This window comes from Geotrypetes seraphini, chromosome 8, assembly GCF_902459505.1.
Source record: "Geotrypetes seraphini chromosome 8, aGeoSer1.1, whole genome shotgun sequence".
Lineage (NCBI taxonomy): Eukaryota > Metazoa > Chordata > Amphibia > Gymnophiona > Dermophiidae > Geotrypetes > Geotrypetes seraphini.
In genome coordinates this window covers 134,156,984-134,173,252 of record NC_047091.1, presented here as the reverse complement: position 1 = coordinate 134,173,252, position 16,269 = coordinate 134,156,984, and the positions used below count along the sequence as shown (strand labels likewise).

At 45.7% G+C, this 16,269-nt stretch overlaps 1 protein-coding gene across 2 annotated transcripts in view; it reads right to left on the bottom strand.

Annotated features, from left to right (window-relative positions):
- PI4KA (phosphatidylinositol 4-kinase alpha) overlaps window positions 1-16,269 on the bottom strand; it is a 261,800-nt gene that overhangs the window by 64,765 nt on the left and 180,766 nt on the right. For both annotated transcript variants that reach the window (XM_033956600.1, XM_033956601.1), the window contains 3 exons: window positions 14,506-14,664; window positions 5,374-5,525; window positions 2,914-3,021 (listed from right to left, as the gene is read on the bottom strand). In XM_033956600.1, coding sequence (XP_033812491.1) covers window positions 2,914-3,021; window positions 5,374-5,525; window positions 14,506-14,664 — 419 coding nt within the window. The remainder of the gene's footprint in view (window positions 1-2,913; window positions 3,022-5,373; window positions 5,526-14,505; window positions 14,665-16,269) is intronic.

Genomic DNA, 16,269 nt, shown 5'->3' with positions numbered 1-16,269 from the left:
CAGTAAGGTTCTGGATTACAATTGGATGACGAGCATGAGACTGACAAGGAAAAGAGATAAGAGAGATCTCGGAAATCTCAGAGAGAACGAGAGCCAGAAGGCCTTGAGCATGCGCAGATGCTCAAGGCCCAGCCCAGGCAAGAGGCGGGATCTTTCTTTAACTTGCACCGGCAAACAGCAGATGGGGTAAGGAGCTTGTTTGGGAGAACGGGCGGGTGGATGCCGCTTCTAGCATGGGGGTGCGATGCTGGTTTGAGCGGGGGAGGTGTTCGCGGGCGGGGTGGTGCGATGCTGGTTAGAACGGGGGGAGGTGCTCGTTTATCAGGACATGCTCGTTTTGCGAGTTAAGGTTTGCGGGAGTGTTTTGCTCGTCTTGTAAAACACTCGCAAACCGTGTTACTCACAAACTGAGGTTCCACTGTATATTGTTTTGCATTTTTTGTTAGCTTTGAAAACTTAATAAAGATTAAAAAAAAAAAAAAATATTCTGTAAACCACTGTAGTATGATGCCGCATATTCCAAATTCATTCAGCTTTAGGAGTAGTAGGGAATGATCAACTGCTCAGTTGTCGAATTGCAGTAGAATAGTTTGTTTGCCCTTACTTAGATAGGATTTCACTTTTGATGTTAGGTCCAGCAGTAAGGTTTCTGTATTGTGCATGGTTCTAAATCTGTGTTGTGAGCTATGAAATCCATCTGCCAGATTTAGGTAGTCCATTATTGTATATTAACACTGAATTCTAACAACTTCGCAAGCCATGGTATTCCAGTCACTGGTCTGAAGTTTTCAACTTTGATTAGGTCTGCTCCTAAGGACTTAGGTGTTGGGGGTCAACTCATTGCAAAAGGCACATCATCCTGTAGGCAGTCAGCCAGCGCCTCTCCTCCCTGTCTTGCGGCACACCCGGAATCTCGCTGCGGCACACAGTTTGCAATACAGTAGTGTGAACCATGGGTTGTTTTTCTGTTTTAGGATTCTTTTTTTAATTGGGACAATCTTATCTAAAACTGTTGTTATACGATTCTGCCAGGAGATGTGTCAGAGGAAAGGCCCTGCCAGGGCTGGTAACAAGCGATCTGTTTTGAGGCTGCCTCCTGTTGACTGGCTGCACTCGGGTAAGTAAGGGAGAGACAGAGGGAGGGAGGGAGGGAGGAAGGGAATTTGTGACTCAGGACCGCCACTTGCTTCTGCCACTTCGGGGCTTGAGAGAGGGAGGAGGGGTTTGAGGCTCATGACCGCTGCCGTGCTGGTGCTTTGGGGCAGGGGAACTGAGAATGTGTTAGACAAGGTTTCTAACACACTTTCGATTAACCAGAAAACAGTTATCCGGTATCCACCAATCCCCATGGGTGCCGGATAACTGAGATTCTACTGTAGTTCTAAAATTATGAAGGCTGATTAGTGTTTTATAGAAGGTTAGAGACTAGTCGTTGTAGCCATCTTGTTGTGAGGGAAAAGGGGAGGTCTGAATATGACAGGTTACCTTCTGGTCTTCAGTATGGTAGGATAGTATGTTGTAGTGGAGAGGATTGTCTTCAAGCGTTTTCACTGTAGTCCAGAAACTGCGCATAGAACTATACTAAGAAGCGTGCCTATGGCTTGTGCCTTAGGCATCGCATCAAGTGGTGATGCTCTACTAGGCGTGTCACCTTAAATGGCATTGCATTGTACATGTGTTGGGGGTGGAGTGACACTCCCACGTGGCCCAACTCACTTTGTTTCTTGATGTCCTGGATCTAGTGCAGGCAGCTCCTGTTGGCAAGGGAGCTGCCTCTAGTAAATCAGATAGTGCCTTTTTCTCTTAGGATTTTTAAATTTGGAGCCCTTCAGCGGCGTTATGTTTTGATTGCGCCGGGGGGTGGGGGGTACAGAGCATCTCCTTGACAGTGCCTCTACAGCAGTGGTCTCAAACTCAAACCCTTTGCAGGGCCACATTTTGGATTTGTAGGTACTTGGAGAGCCTCAGAAAAAAAATAGTTAATATCTTATTAAAGAAATGAGAATTTTGCGTGAGGTAAAAATCTTTATAGTTTATAAATCTTTCCTTTTGGTTAAGTCTCAATAATAATATTGTAATTTATAGCTGAAGAGACAGATGATCAAGAAACTGTTTTATTTTACTTTTGTGATTATGATAAACATACTAAGGGCCTCAAAATAGTACCTGGCGGGCTGCATGTGGCCCCTGGCCGCGAGTTTGAGATCACTGCTCTACAGCAATTCTGTTTATAGAGATCTATAAAGTATTGAGTGGAGTGGAACAGGTAGATATGAAACGCTTATTTACTCTTTCCAAAAATACTAGGATTAGTGGGCTTGCAATGAAGTTACTAAGTAGATTTAAAACAAACCAGAGAAAATATTTCTTCACTCAAAGTGTATTTAAACTCTGGGTTTCGTTGCTGGAGAATGTGGTGAAAGCAGTTAGCTTTGCAGGGTTTAAAAAAGATTTGGATAATTTTCTAAAAGTCCATAAGCCATTATTAAGATGGACTCGGGGAAATCCACTACTTATTCCTAAGATAAGCAGCATAAAATCTGTTCTGCTCCTTGGGATCTTGCCAGGTACTTGTGACCTGGGTTGGTCACTGTTAGAAAAAGGATAATGGGCTTGATGGCAACTCTTATGTTCTTATGAGTTACAATGTAATTAACTAGGAACTGAAGAAATGGGTGAAGGAGCCCAGCCCTCCTTTCTGCCACGCATGCAGCAGTCAGGTCCTGAGGAGCTGCATCTCCTGGGTGTCATGCAGCCTGCATGCTGAAATCTCAATGCACTGGGATGGTTAGCTGCTACACTCTGGCAACACATTGAGCGGAACCTAGGCTTGCTTTTAGAATACAGGATGTGGAGTTATGAATTCAGAAAAAAGTCTATTGCCAGCCCACACTGAGGAAAGGATTCACAAACCTGAAATAATCAAAGGCAGTGGAATAGATCTTCTCTCGCAGCACGTTGCGAATGGTTGCATTTGGAACCACATCAGCATGAAGCATAGCCAGCCCAAGAGTCAGCAACCTAATGAAAAAGCAACAGTGAGATCTCGGTCTTCTCCTTGAACACACTGCCTGCAATAGCAGAAAAGCCCTCTAAACCCAGACAATAATAGAGCTGCATTCACCAGTACTTACCACTCTAACTGCTGCAAGCATAATAATTTACCCATCCTCCAAGACAATAAGGAACTGGTCTTATCCAAATCAGCATGCTTCTTACCATCAGCAGAGCACACACTCCTCCCTTGGCCCATCAGAACAATACAGTGTTTGATTCAACCCAGCTCATCGCACTGTCTGCAAGCTGCAGAGAACTATAGCCCTAGGACAGGGGTCTGCAACCTTTAAGACATAAAGAGCCACTTGGACCCGTTTTCGAAAAGAAAAAAAAAACTTGGAGCCGCAAAACCATTATAAAACAAATCTAACACTGCATATATTGTTTCTTATCTTAATGCTATATACAGGATCACTAAATTGAAAATAAAATCATTTTTCCTACCTTTGCTATTTGGTGATTTCATGAGTCTCTGGTTGCACTTTCTTCTTCTGACTGTGCATCCAATCTTTCTTCCTTTCTTTCAGCCTCCTGTATGTTTCCTCTCCTCCAGACCTCATTCTCTCCCCCAACTTTTTCTTTGTCTCCCTGTTCCCCCTTCTTTCTGTCTCCGTGCTGTCCCCCAAGCCACTCGGTTTGCTGCCACCGCAATCGGGGAACAGCCCCCAAGCCACCACCGTCCCAAGCTTTCCCTGCAGAAGGGTTGCGCTGACCAGCATTCCGCTCCCTGACGTCAATTCTGACGTAGGAGAGGAAGTTCCGGGCCAACAAGGCATTTCTCCTCATTCCATCCAGCCTGAGCCCCATCTCTCCTTGATCCAGCATTTCCCTTCTGTGTCTGTCAGAATTACCATTCCACCTATTTTCCAGCATCACCCTTCTTTGTGTCCATCTCACCTATATCCCTATCTCACCACTTTTTCAGAATCTTCATTTGTCTCTGTCCTTATCTTTACGCCATGTTCACCATTTGCCCTTTCAATGTCTTTATCTCCCCCCACACACTTTTTCAGCATTACTTCTATGTCTCTATTTCACCTCCTCTTCATGTCCCCTCTGTATCTCTATCCTTATTCAGTAGGTCCTGCTTACCCTTTCTCTTCTTTGTGTCACTATCTCCATTTTCAGCTTTCCCCCCTTTTCCTTTGTTACTGCACCCTGTAGCTAGAATCTTTCCACCCTCCCTCCACTCCGGCCCAGCCCAGTATGAAATATTTCCTTTTGTTTCCCTCCCCTCTCTCTTTCTTTCTCTCTTCCCCTCCCTCACCCACGAGTCCTGCATCTGGCCCTCTCTCTTCTACCTGCACCTGGCAACACCCCCCTGCCTCGCGGCTCTCTTCAGCAACTCGTCAGCAGCAGTGATCAAGACAAGCTGCCGACATCGAGGCCTTCCCTCTACGAGTCCCGCCTTTGTGGAAAAAGGAAGTTGAAACAAGCGGGACTCGCAGAGGGTAGGCCCCGACGTCAGAAGCTTGTGTCGATCGCTGCTGCTGAGTTGCCGAAGAGAGCCGCGGAGCAGGGGATGTGGCCGGAAGCAGGTAGAAGGGAGAGGGAGATAGGAAGGCTGTAGATCTCCGGAGCATGACACCGACCCCGGCCAGGATGATTTCTTTTTCAGACGTGCACCTTACAAGTCCGGCGTCGCGGCGGGAAATAGCCATGCTGAGCAGTGAGCTCAGCACTACACAGATGAAAGCCTTGCTTGCTGATTGGTCCGGCGGCACGGCGGGGCGGGGCCGCCGGACCAATCAGCAAGCAAGGCTTTCATCTGTGTGTGCTGAGCTCACTGCTCAGCATGGCTATTTCCCGCCGCGACGCCGGACTTGTAACTGCATGCCTGCGTGACACACTACCGGAGCTGCAGCAAAGGTGGAAAAGAGCCGCATGCGGCTCTGGAGCCGCAGGTTGCCGACCCCCGCCCTAGGACAATATGGTGCTACACTCACCCATATTCATCACATTCCCTGTCAGCAGGGTCCTGCAGTCCCCACAGTATTAGAGTCCTGGGTTCACTAAGCTATGCAAGAATCAATTTAAAAAAAAAATCAAAAGGATCAAATCTGCATGATTCAAAAGCTTGACAATTTCTACCAGAAGGTGGGGACCTTAGACAGCTTTAAATTTTTTCTTTTCTTTAACAACTGGATGAGGTGAGGACAAGGAATAAAACCAAAGACTCATGTATACAGGAAATGCCCTCTTCCAAGAGATTTGCTTGAGTACAGATTATAACTGTGGAATGACTGCAAATGAAGAATCTGAGCAATCCTAAAATGATGCATGTGTGTACACATAGAGGTTAAACTACAGACTCACTTGAAGCGTGGTCCAATAGCAGCTACGTGTCTGTTCAAGTTACCCTTTGACCCCCCAATATTGAGGGACAGGGAGCGCTGCAGGAGGCTGGAGAAGATTTCCACCTGGTCAGAACTGCAGTATTTGGCAATTTCAAATCGTTGCACTAGAAACTAAACAAAAGCAAAAACCAAGAGAGCGTAAAAAAATGATCTTGGATGCAGTGGAATGATGGCAGTGGAAAGTACTCTAAACCTTACCTAATGAGAAAGGACTTCCTCTAGCTAACAGATAAACCTGACCTCTCATGGATAATACATTAGCTATATATATATATATATATATATATACACAAGGGTTGATTCATAAGTCTTGGCAAGTACAGTAGTACCTTGGATTACGAGTATAATCCGTTCCAGGATCATGCTCGTAATCCAAAATGCTCGTTTATCAAAGCGAGTTTCCCCATAGGAAATAATGGAAACTCGCTTTGATGCGTTTCCCCCCCCCGAGAACCGGCATTGCTCCCCTCGAAGGCCCCCCCCCTGCGATCAGGCACCCCCCCCCTGCGATCCGGCACCCCCCCTGCCTCGAACCGGCACCCCCCCGCCACGATCCGACTCCCCCCCCCAACACGATTGGGCACCCCCCTGACACGATCCGACATCCCCCCTGACACAATTGGGCATCCCCCTGCCGCTTCTTACCCTCATCTGGGAACTCTAGAAGATCGGACTCCTCGTCTGCTGGGCCTTGAGCATGCTCAGATGCTCAAGGCCCAGCAGACGAGGGCCGATCTTCAAGAGTGCCCAGATGAGGGTAAGAAGCAGCGGGGGGGGTTGCCCAATTGTGTCGGTGAGGTCGGATCGTGTCGGGGGTGCCCAATCATGTCGGGGGGGTCGGATCGTGTCGGGGGGGTACCCAATCGTGTTGGGGGGGTCGGATTGTGGCGGGGGGGTGCCGGTTCGAGGCAGGGGGGGTGCCGGATCGCAGGGGGGGGTGCCGGATTGCCGTGGGGGTGCTCGTAAATCGAGCCATGCTCGGTTTCCGAAGCACTGATTATGCAAATGTTTTGCTCGTCTTGCAAAACACTCGCAAACCGGTGCACTCGTAAACCGAGGTACCACTGTATTTGTTTTCTCTCAAAAATGTGCCAACACTGGAAATCTAATACATACGTTTGAAAATGTGTGACATGTGCTGTACATATCAGTTGTACAATGTTGGTGCATTTTAGAGATAAAAAAAGTAGTTGCCATGACTTAAGAATCAACCCTCAAATGTATGTAACATATTATCTCCCACAGACAATATGCAATAAATTGAGAAATTAGGTTCTTACCTGCTAATTTTCTTTTTTTTTTTTTTAGTCCCTCCAGACCGGAACAGAATGGATAGGTTTACGCTCCTCTGCCAGCAGGTGGAGACTGAGAACACATTGACTTTTGGCAGTAGTACAAGTGGGCTGTGCAGTCCATCTACAATCAGTCTGACAAAAAGCCAAGCAGGAACTAACTAAGAACTGTGAACTATAAACACACCAACTCCACTTTCATATGGAGAAGACAAAGTAATTGTCCGGATTGGACAGGGAAACACTGTTGGACACTGATTAGAACAAGAACCCTCAAAGTGTCCCCATAGTTTACTAGCTAAGCCACACTAACCAAACACTACTGCTCTTACTATACTCTCCAAAAACCAAGACAACAAGACCCGCAGAAAAATCCATAAGCTTCGCAAAAAAACACCTTAAAAAAACAACAGTTTTACCTTCTTCAGCGTTCCTCTTTATTATGCTTAAGCGTAGAGGGAAACAGAGGGGTGGTCTTCCTACCTCTTCTGCCATATCGCTAACGTGCCAGACATCAATTACATCTTATGCTGTTTCGGTTGCACAGGGTGCTCTTGCTGATCGAGGGGGGGGTCAACCTCGATCTCAGCCAGCAAAGTCTTGCTGAACCCAGCTGATCCGGGAGTTCCCCCACGCCCTGGGATGATGTTGGGGATGCTGACGGTGCAGCAGAAAGCAGCGGGGACTGTTCCAACCTCGCCAGCGCTGTCTAGCTCAACCTTGACCCCGGAGGCAGTTTCAGTCTCGCTGGATCTTTAACAGCATTCGCCAGCGATTGGGGGACATGTAATTCAAGGTGCCTCGGGAGGTGGAACTTTCAATATAGATTCAACGGTAGGAGTTTCTTCAAAGGTTCCTGCTTCCTTCCTGAGCCCATTGAAAAAACTATCGGTGATAGATATGGAGGCACTCTGGGAGGCTATTGAAAGCTCCCACAGTATACATACAGCTCATACATACAGCTCATACAGTATGCTCCCACTTTATTTCAACTTCCTCACTACAACTGAAAATTTAGAAGAAAAAATTCAACATCACGACCAAAGATTAGACAAAGCTGAAAAACAGGTTTCTGATTTATAAAATTCTTTTAATCTTCAGGTTAAGGACAAAGCATTGTTGACCAGAAAGATTGAGAACCTGGAGAATGCAAATAGGAACTTAAATTTAAGACTAACTAATTTTCCAGTTTCCAGGTTACAATCACCTAAGGAACTTTTTCAACAGTTTCTAACTTCAGTTCTAAAGTATTCGGAGGCATCTATACCACCATTGCAAAAATTATACTATTTATTAATATTTAATCTTGCAACAGGGAAGCTATACAATGTTTTAATCATTTGTATAAATCCAGAACCTATACCAAACCAATCTAAAGCTTGATACATGAAATTCCATTCTACCCTATCAAAAGCTTTCTCTGCATCTAAAGAAACAGCAAAAGCCGGCTCTTCCAAATTTTTTGATAAATTTAACATATGGAACGCTAATCTGGAGTTATTAGAGGAATGTCTTTTAGCTACAAACCCAGTCAGGTGCATATCTATAATACAGGGGTGTCAAAGTCCCTCCTCGAGGGCCGTAATCCAGTCAGGTTTTCAGGATTTCCCCAATGAATATGCATTGAAAGCAGTGCATGCACATAGATCTCATGCATATTCATTGGGGAAATCCTGAAAACCCGACTGGATTCCGGCCCTCGAGGACCGACTTTGACACCTGTGCTATAATATAAGGTAGAGCTTTAGACAAACGCAAAGCCAAAATTTTCGCCAGAAGCTTATTATCCACATTTATTTAAAAAATAGGCCTGTAGTTCGAAACCAAAGTGGGATCTTTGTTTGGCTTAGGCAAAACAATTACTAATGATTCAGCCATTTAAATATCCCTAAGGAAACAAAACAGGATTTAGAAAATCATCCTGCTGAATTAAATATTACAGATATTTTGGAATCTTCACAATCGGAAATTTCTGTAAGGGCTACACTTCTTGTGACCTTTGTTTTTTTACAAGACAAAGAAGCAGTTCTTCGTCCATTCTTTAGAGCCAAGAATGTTGAATTTTATGGTTCAAAAATAGCTGTTTTTCCTGATGTTTCTAAATGGACTCAATTGCGTCAGAAAAAATTTCTAATGCTACGTCAATCAGTATTGTCTTTAGGAGCTACCTTTCAGCTGCGCTTTCCATGTAAATGTTGTATTAATTATCAAACCAATAGATATGTCTTTTATGAACCTGATCAATTACAATTTTTCTTGGAGGGTAAAGCTGCTTCCGTAACCTCACAGATGCTAACGGATACCACCGCCCAGACCGTTTAGTATAATACAACTGATTTGCTCTGTATTAATGAGTATATTGATATGTTTCCTTTTTCTTTGTAATTCAAATACCCTTGATTGTGCTTGAGTCTCTCTCCTTAATTGTGGACTATTATCATAGTACAAATTTATGTTATATTATGTGTGCTATTTTCCTAATGGGATATTGTTATTTTCCTTATCAAAGGTATTTTCTTTGATGTTAAATAAAGACAAATAAAATAAAAATAAAAATAAAAACCAACAGGGTGGGGTCTGTGCCGGTCAGGAGGGACTAAAAGAAAGAAAATTAGTAGGTAAGAACCTAATTTTTCCTTCTTTATCGTCCCTCCAGACCAGCACAGAATGATTGGGATGTACTAAAGCAGTACCCATCATGAGTGGGATCCCCGAAGGGTTGCCACAAGAACACGCTCATCGAATACCGCATCCCGACTTGCCTGAATGTCTACACGGTAGTGGCGAACAAAGGAATGGAGAGAAGATCAAACTGCAGCTTTACAGATATTCACCGGAGGCAAAAGAACTCTCAGCCCAAGAGGTTGCCTGACCCTGAGTGGAATGAACTTTGAGAAAATTCAGAACAGGTCTCTTTTGAAGAAGGTACGCTGAAGCGATAACCTCCTTGATCCACTGTCCAATTGTATCCTTGGAAGCACTGTCCCTCTTACAATGACCTGCTAAAAGGACAAAAAGACGATCCGACTAACGGAACTCCTGGGTCCGCTGAACATAAGCATGAAGGACCCTATGGACATCCAATTTGCACAATTGGTTCTGCTCCAAAGAGTCTTCCTGACTACCCAAGACCGGAAGGACAACAGACTGGTTGACATGAAAAGTCAAAACCACCTTCGGAAGAAAGAAGGGAACTTGTGGCAGTACAACACGCTCCTTAGAGAACTCCAGGAATGAAGGCCTAATTGAAAAGGCTTGCAGTTTGAAAAAGTATCTTGTGGAAGTAATGACCACCAGGAACACTACCTTAAGAGTAAGTTCCTTCAATGTGCACGAGCCGAGAGGCTCAAAAGGAGGACGAATGAGCATGGAAAGAACCAAATTGAGATCCGAGGCCGGAACCGAAGGACGAACTGGAGGCCAGAGCAATTTCACCACTCTCAAGAATTGAATCACATCTGGAGAACAGGCCAAACACCGACCAGATAACGAAAAGAAGAAAAAACCACAACCTGAACCCTGCTCCAGGCCATCCTGCAAAAACTTCAAGATGTGAGGCAAAGATGCATGAAGGGGAACTACATCATGAGCGGAACACCACTCTCCAAAAAGATGCCAAATGCGCACATAAGCTTGAGATGTGGAAAGTCTCTGGAACCCAAGAGAATGGAGAGCATCTTATCTGATATTCTTTCTTAAAAGTTTTACAAGTTTTATTAGGATTTTATATACCGCCTATTAAGGTTATCTAAGTGGTTTTACAATCAGGTACTCAAGCATTTTCCCTATCTGTCCTGGTGGGCCCACAATCTATCTAACGTACCTGGGGCTATGGAGGATTAAGTGACTTGCCCAGGGTCACAAGGAGCAGTGCGGGGTTTGAACCCACAACCCCAGGGTGCTGAGGCTGTAGCTTCAACCACTGTGCCACACACTCCTCCACACACTCCTTATTTAGGCGTTCCCTTTCAAGAGCCAAGCCATATGCGTTCCCTTTCAAGGATCAAGCTAAGACAAAAGGGACCCGGATTGAACATGGGAATGGGACCCTGAGTCAGACAAGAAAACAAACCAGATCTACGTACCACGAGTGCCTGGGCCAGTCCAGAGCCACAAGGATTACGTGGCCTGTGTGCCGGGCAATGTAAAGAACAACTCTGTCCATCAGAGGCCACAGAGGGAAAAAAAAGACATACAGCAGGCCGTCTATCAGCCAAGCCTGCACCAGAGCATCCAGCCCCTTGGCCTGGCAATCCTTGCGCTGACTGAAGAACCTTGGCACGAGACACCACTCACTGGTATCCAGCACATGATGACTGAGGAAGTCTGCCTGGACATTGTCCACTCCCGCTATGTGGGAAGCCGAGATGCCCAGAAGATGAGCCGCTGCCCATTCCATAAGAAGAGTTGCCTCCTGTGCTACCAGATGACTCTGGGTTCCCCCTTGACGATTGATGGAAGCCACTGCCATGGTATTGTCTGAGAGAACCCGAACCGACATGCCCTCCAGCAAAGACTGGAAAGCCACTTATGCCAACTGAATGGCTCTGGTCTCCAGAATATTCCTTGACCATGACACTTCCACCAGCAACCTGATGGACTGAGTTGAGTGATTGAGACACTGAGCTTCCCAACCGAGGAGACTTGGGTCCGTGAGAAGCACTGTCCACTGGGATTGATCTAGATTCACTCCCTGAACCAGATTGGAAGACTGAAGCCACCAGCGCAGGCTGCACAGAACCAACCTCCGAAGAGGGACGGGAGAGTCCAGATTTTGAATCTGTGGTGACCACCACCAAAGAAAAGCATACTGAAGAGGCCCACATGTGAGCCCGAGCCCACCTGACTACTTCCAGGGAGGCTGCCATCGACCTCAAGACCTGAAGAAAATTATGCGCTCAAGGGCAACGACAATCCATCAGGGAGCGAATCTGCAACTACAATTTCAACACCCAGGCCTCGAGAAGCAATACTCTCCGCAAGCTGGTGTCGAAGAGAATTCTGAGATACTCCAAGCACTGTGACGGAGTCAACCGGCTTTTGGACAGGCTGACCATCTAACCCAGTGACTGTAGAAATTCCACAATCCGAGTCGTGACCCAGGAGCTCTCCTGAAAAGACTTCATTCGAATCAACCAGTCATTCAATCAGGGATGAACCAGAATGCCCTCCTTGCGAAAGGCTGCCACCACCACTTCCTTACCCTCAGTGAAAGTCCGCAAAGCCGTGGCCAGACCAAAAGGAAGCACACAAAATTGATAGTGCTTTTCCAAAATTGCAAAGCGAAGGAATTGTTGATGGAAGGCCCAAATTGGAACATGCAGGTAGGCTTCCATTAAGTCAAGAGAAGCCAGAAATTCTCCATGTGAACAGTGAGAATTACAGATTTCAGGGTCTCCATGCAAAAAGCTGGAACCCGAAGCACTCTGTTGACACCTTTTCGATCCAAAATGGGCCGAAAAGACCCCCTCTTTCTTGGGCACACAAAGTAAATGGAGTACCTGCCGGTGTGAATCTACTGAGGGGGCACTGGAACCACCACTTTGAGGTCCAGCAACCTTTGCAGCGTCTGACGAAAAACCTGCTTCTTCCAAGTTGCCTGACAAGGAGAAGAAAGGAAAAGATCTGGCAAGGTCTTGTAAAACTCGAGAACATAGCTGTCCTGAATCACCTCTAGGACCCACTGATCTGTTGTGATCTCGGTACATCCCTAGTAAAACTCCCACAACCGGGCTCCTACTAGAACTGGGAAAAGGACCCGAAACTAGTCATTGGGCTGGATGGGCGGAACCTCCCCCCCCCCCCCACCAAGCAGGCTCCTCGATAGGACTGCATGCGCTGAAAGAAGCGTCCTCTGGAAGGGAAAGAAGCCGAGTCCAGGTCAGGGCAATACCTACAAAAATCATGCAATTTGACACAGGTGGCGCTACCCTGAGACATCAGGCAAGGTTGGTCCTCCGGAAGCTGAGGTACCTTAGAGTCACTCAAGGCCTGAACAAGCTTATCGAATTCCTCCCCATAGAGAAAGGAGCTCCGAAAAGCAAATTTACTGAGCTTAGACTTGGCCATATTTGCCAACCAACCCCGAAGCCACAGGGTGAAGAACTGATTATAGGATGATCGGGGGGGGGGGGATATTGGTTGTGGTGGCGTTAGAACTGGGGGGGGGGGTTGTAAACAAATGTTGGTTGCTGCGATGGGGTTGCAGGCAGGAAATGTTGGCTGCTGTGCTGGTGTCAGTGTTGGGGAACCCCAGCAACCGTTGATAAGTGAAGAGTTGATTATCGGATGATTGAGGAAGGGGGGATGTTTGTTGCTGTGGCGGTGGCATTGTAGTTGAGGGGAGTTGGAAAGAAATGTTGGTTGCTGAGGAGGTTGGAGGTGGGAAATGTTGGCTGCTGTGACATTGGGGTTGGAGTCAGGGGGAGTGGGATTCACAAAGAAATGTCGGTTGTTATGAGGGGATTGGAGGCAATGATGAGGAATAGTGCAGCAGAATAGGGTGGGATTGAAGAAAAATGCAGGCATTGGGTGGCATGGAGAGATGAGAGACTTGAATATAAACCAAGACCCCCATTTTTGGCCATTTTTTTGGACAAGAAATCTCGGTTTATATTCGAGTACATATGGTAAGCCTTGTTCATGGCAATACCCCCCCCCCCGGTGGCAAAACAGTACTCCCCCACCCAAGTGTCAAAACAGTACTCCCTGCAGGAGCATAAGAAATACTTAGGACCTGTTTCTGTCTTTCCAAAACAGGATGAAGGTTACCTGAAGCCACAGGCAAATTGTGCAGTTGCCCTTCAAAACGAAGGAAAAGCCCACCAAAAAACTGTCTCCCGAAGCCTGTAGTGGCAAAGAGGCTTGAATAGACCCAGCTGTTAAATCAGAACAGCAAGCAGCAGCCGCTGAAGCGGTAAGGGAATCCCCAGCACTATCGGTGGCAAGGGAAACCTTATTTCCCTGACCATTGGCGGCTGGGAAAATCCCTGTGTGGGCAGAAGGGGAAGCCAGGGCTTCCCCACTGCCCACAACCGATGAGCGGTGCACACGTGAAGGGGATCCCTGCATGCTGGTACCCAAAGTCGACAAAGATTTTCCCTCAAAGCGGTTGAAGCATTTGCGCACAAACCGGCCACATGCTTTTTAAAGTGCTCAATGCAAATGCACAGGAGACCAAAGGAAAAACTGCCAGTTTCAAAAAGAAAGCAATTAAAGCTAATTTAAACCTTCCTTCCAGAACAGCTGCCTCAGGACTTTTTTTCTTTTTTTTACAAAGCAAAAAAAGTTTAATGGACAAGAGGGCAGACCCCACAGGTACTCAAAGCTGTAGTCTTTGCCTGAACTGTGGCAAGGTGTACAGCTGAAGCACTTCAAAGGAAAATAAATTTGGGGAGGTAGGGGAAATAGGGGGAGGGACTCATTCAAGTGTGGCACCCCCGATGTCAGACAGACCCCTGAAAGGGACCCCCAAGCTCTGTCCGGACTGCAAAAAAGGGACAGTAAAAGGCCACTAATCAGATCCAACAGACCCTAACTATCAAAAGGAAAGACTGCAAGGGCTTACCACCTCCACCTGCTGGAGAATGAGAACAGACTGATTGTAGATGAGAATGCACAGCCCACTTGTACCACTCCCAAAAATCAATTGTTCTCAGTCTCCACCTATTGGCAGAGGAGCATAAACCCATCCGTTCTGTGCCAGTCTGGAGGGACGATAAAGAAATCTCCCTTACCTCTTACAGCAAATGTTCCCACCCATGGATAAGTGGCTTGTAACCTTGTTGTGTTTTACTGACCTCTATCCAGATATAATGTGGTGTGACCTCTGGGGGGCAGGGCTTTGGTTGGCTCTCCTCTGATGCTGCCAGGGGATCGGCTTCCTTCGGTTCTGCGGAGAATATGCCGAATTTCTGTTCCACTGTCATCTGCCAGGCTCCGGCCATCTCCCGCATAAACTGTGGAAAAAAAGGTACTGTCAAGATGATCTCCTCATAATACTCTCATCCAGCTTCATAAACAACCATCACTGATAGCCATCTGCCAGCCAAGGTGACACAAGGCTTTAGGATACCAAATTTTAGCTAAATCTTGCTATCTGTAATGTATGACCACTTTCTCTATTCTTTGCTTTACATAAAGCTACAGGAACTTTTTAGAATGCAAACAAGCTAGCATTCAACATCAGAGTACGAACGAAAAATTAACCTCAGTCAATCAACTATCCTAGACCATGGTATATCAGTTCTACTGTGGCATTGTCAGGGCCATGAGCTTATCCAGTCACTGTGGATTCCAGCAGGAATAAATGAGCAGAAACTGCCAAAATAATTTCTATAAATGTTTCAGTAATGAGCTAAGTCTTACAGCTTTTCAGTGGAACTGAATTCCAAAGTGTGAGCCAAAGGACAGTAGTAATGTGCTCATGGAGCTTTCAATCAGTTATGAAGCTCTACAGTCCCTTATCTCAACTTCCTCTGTAAAGAATCTCTAGTCAGCACGCATGGTCAAAAACATGACTACTCAACTTGGCCCCATTGCCCTTCCCTTACTCTCCTCAAGTCTTACTTTAGGTTATATTCCTTCACTTTGGAAGCATGCCCTCATTCTGTCACTGTTGAAAAAACTTCATCTTGTTTTCTACCCCATGACTTATCTATCCTTTTTTTCTAACATTTTTAATAAAACTGTACTTTCACATTTGCTTCTCTTTCTGGAAAATCTCTAACTTTGCATCCGCATAAGGCCCTCTTCTAATGAGGCCATAGCACAAAAAACACTACATATAATGAATTATCATCATCCTTGGACCAGAAATCTTCTGTATCACTAGACCTTTCTTTTGCATTTGACCTTGTTGACCATAAACTCCTCTTAGCTCACCTACATATCTTCGGTCTCTTTGGCCTTGTCCTATACTGGTATCAGTTTTTTTCTGTCAGATCGTACCTTCCAGGAACAGTGGTTCTTTTCTTTTTTTACTTTATACATCATGGGTGCCCAACTTCAGCCCTCGTCAGGTTAGGTTTTCAGGATTTCCCAAATGAATATGCATGAGATCAATATGCATACAATGGAAGCATTGCAGGCAAATAGATCTCATGCAAATTCACTGGGGAAATATTGAAAACCCGACTGGATTATGGCATCAAGGGCCAGAGTTGGGCACCCCTGTCATACATGATTAACTGTAGCATTCCTGAAGGATCTATTTTTCATTAAATTTGTGCAATATTTTTCTTGGCTTTTTGTTAACAATTATACAGTTCCAAGGCTGTAGTCCTCACTGCTATGCCAATGACTTGCAAATACTTTGCCCCTCATTCTTTTCCTCCTCATCCATAGGCCATCTTAACTCCTGTCTTTCAGTTGATTCTACATGGTTGAAAGACAATCTCCTGCTTCTAAATATGACAAGTGAAGCTACTCACTTTCTCAACATTGGCCATATGTTGCATCTCCCCCCTCTATTTCTGGGCAGCCTATCAAATTTAATCAATTACTTTGGGTTCTATTCTCTTTCAAATACGAAACTTACTTTGTTTTTTTGTTCTATATTTTTT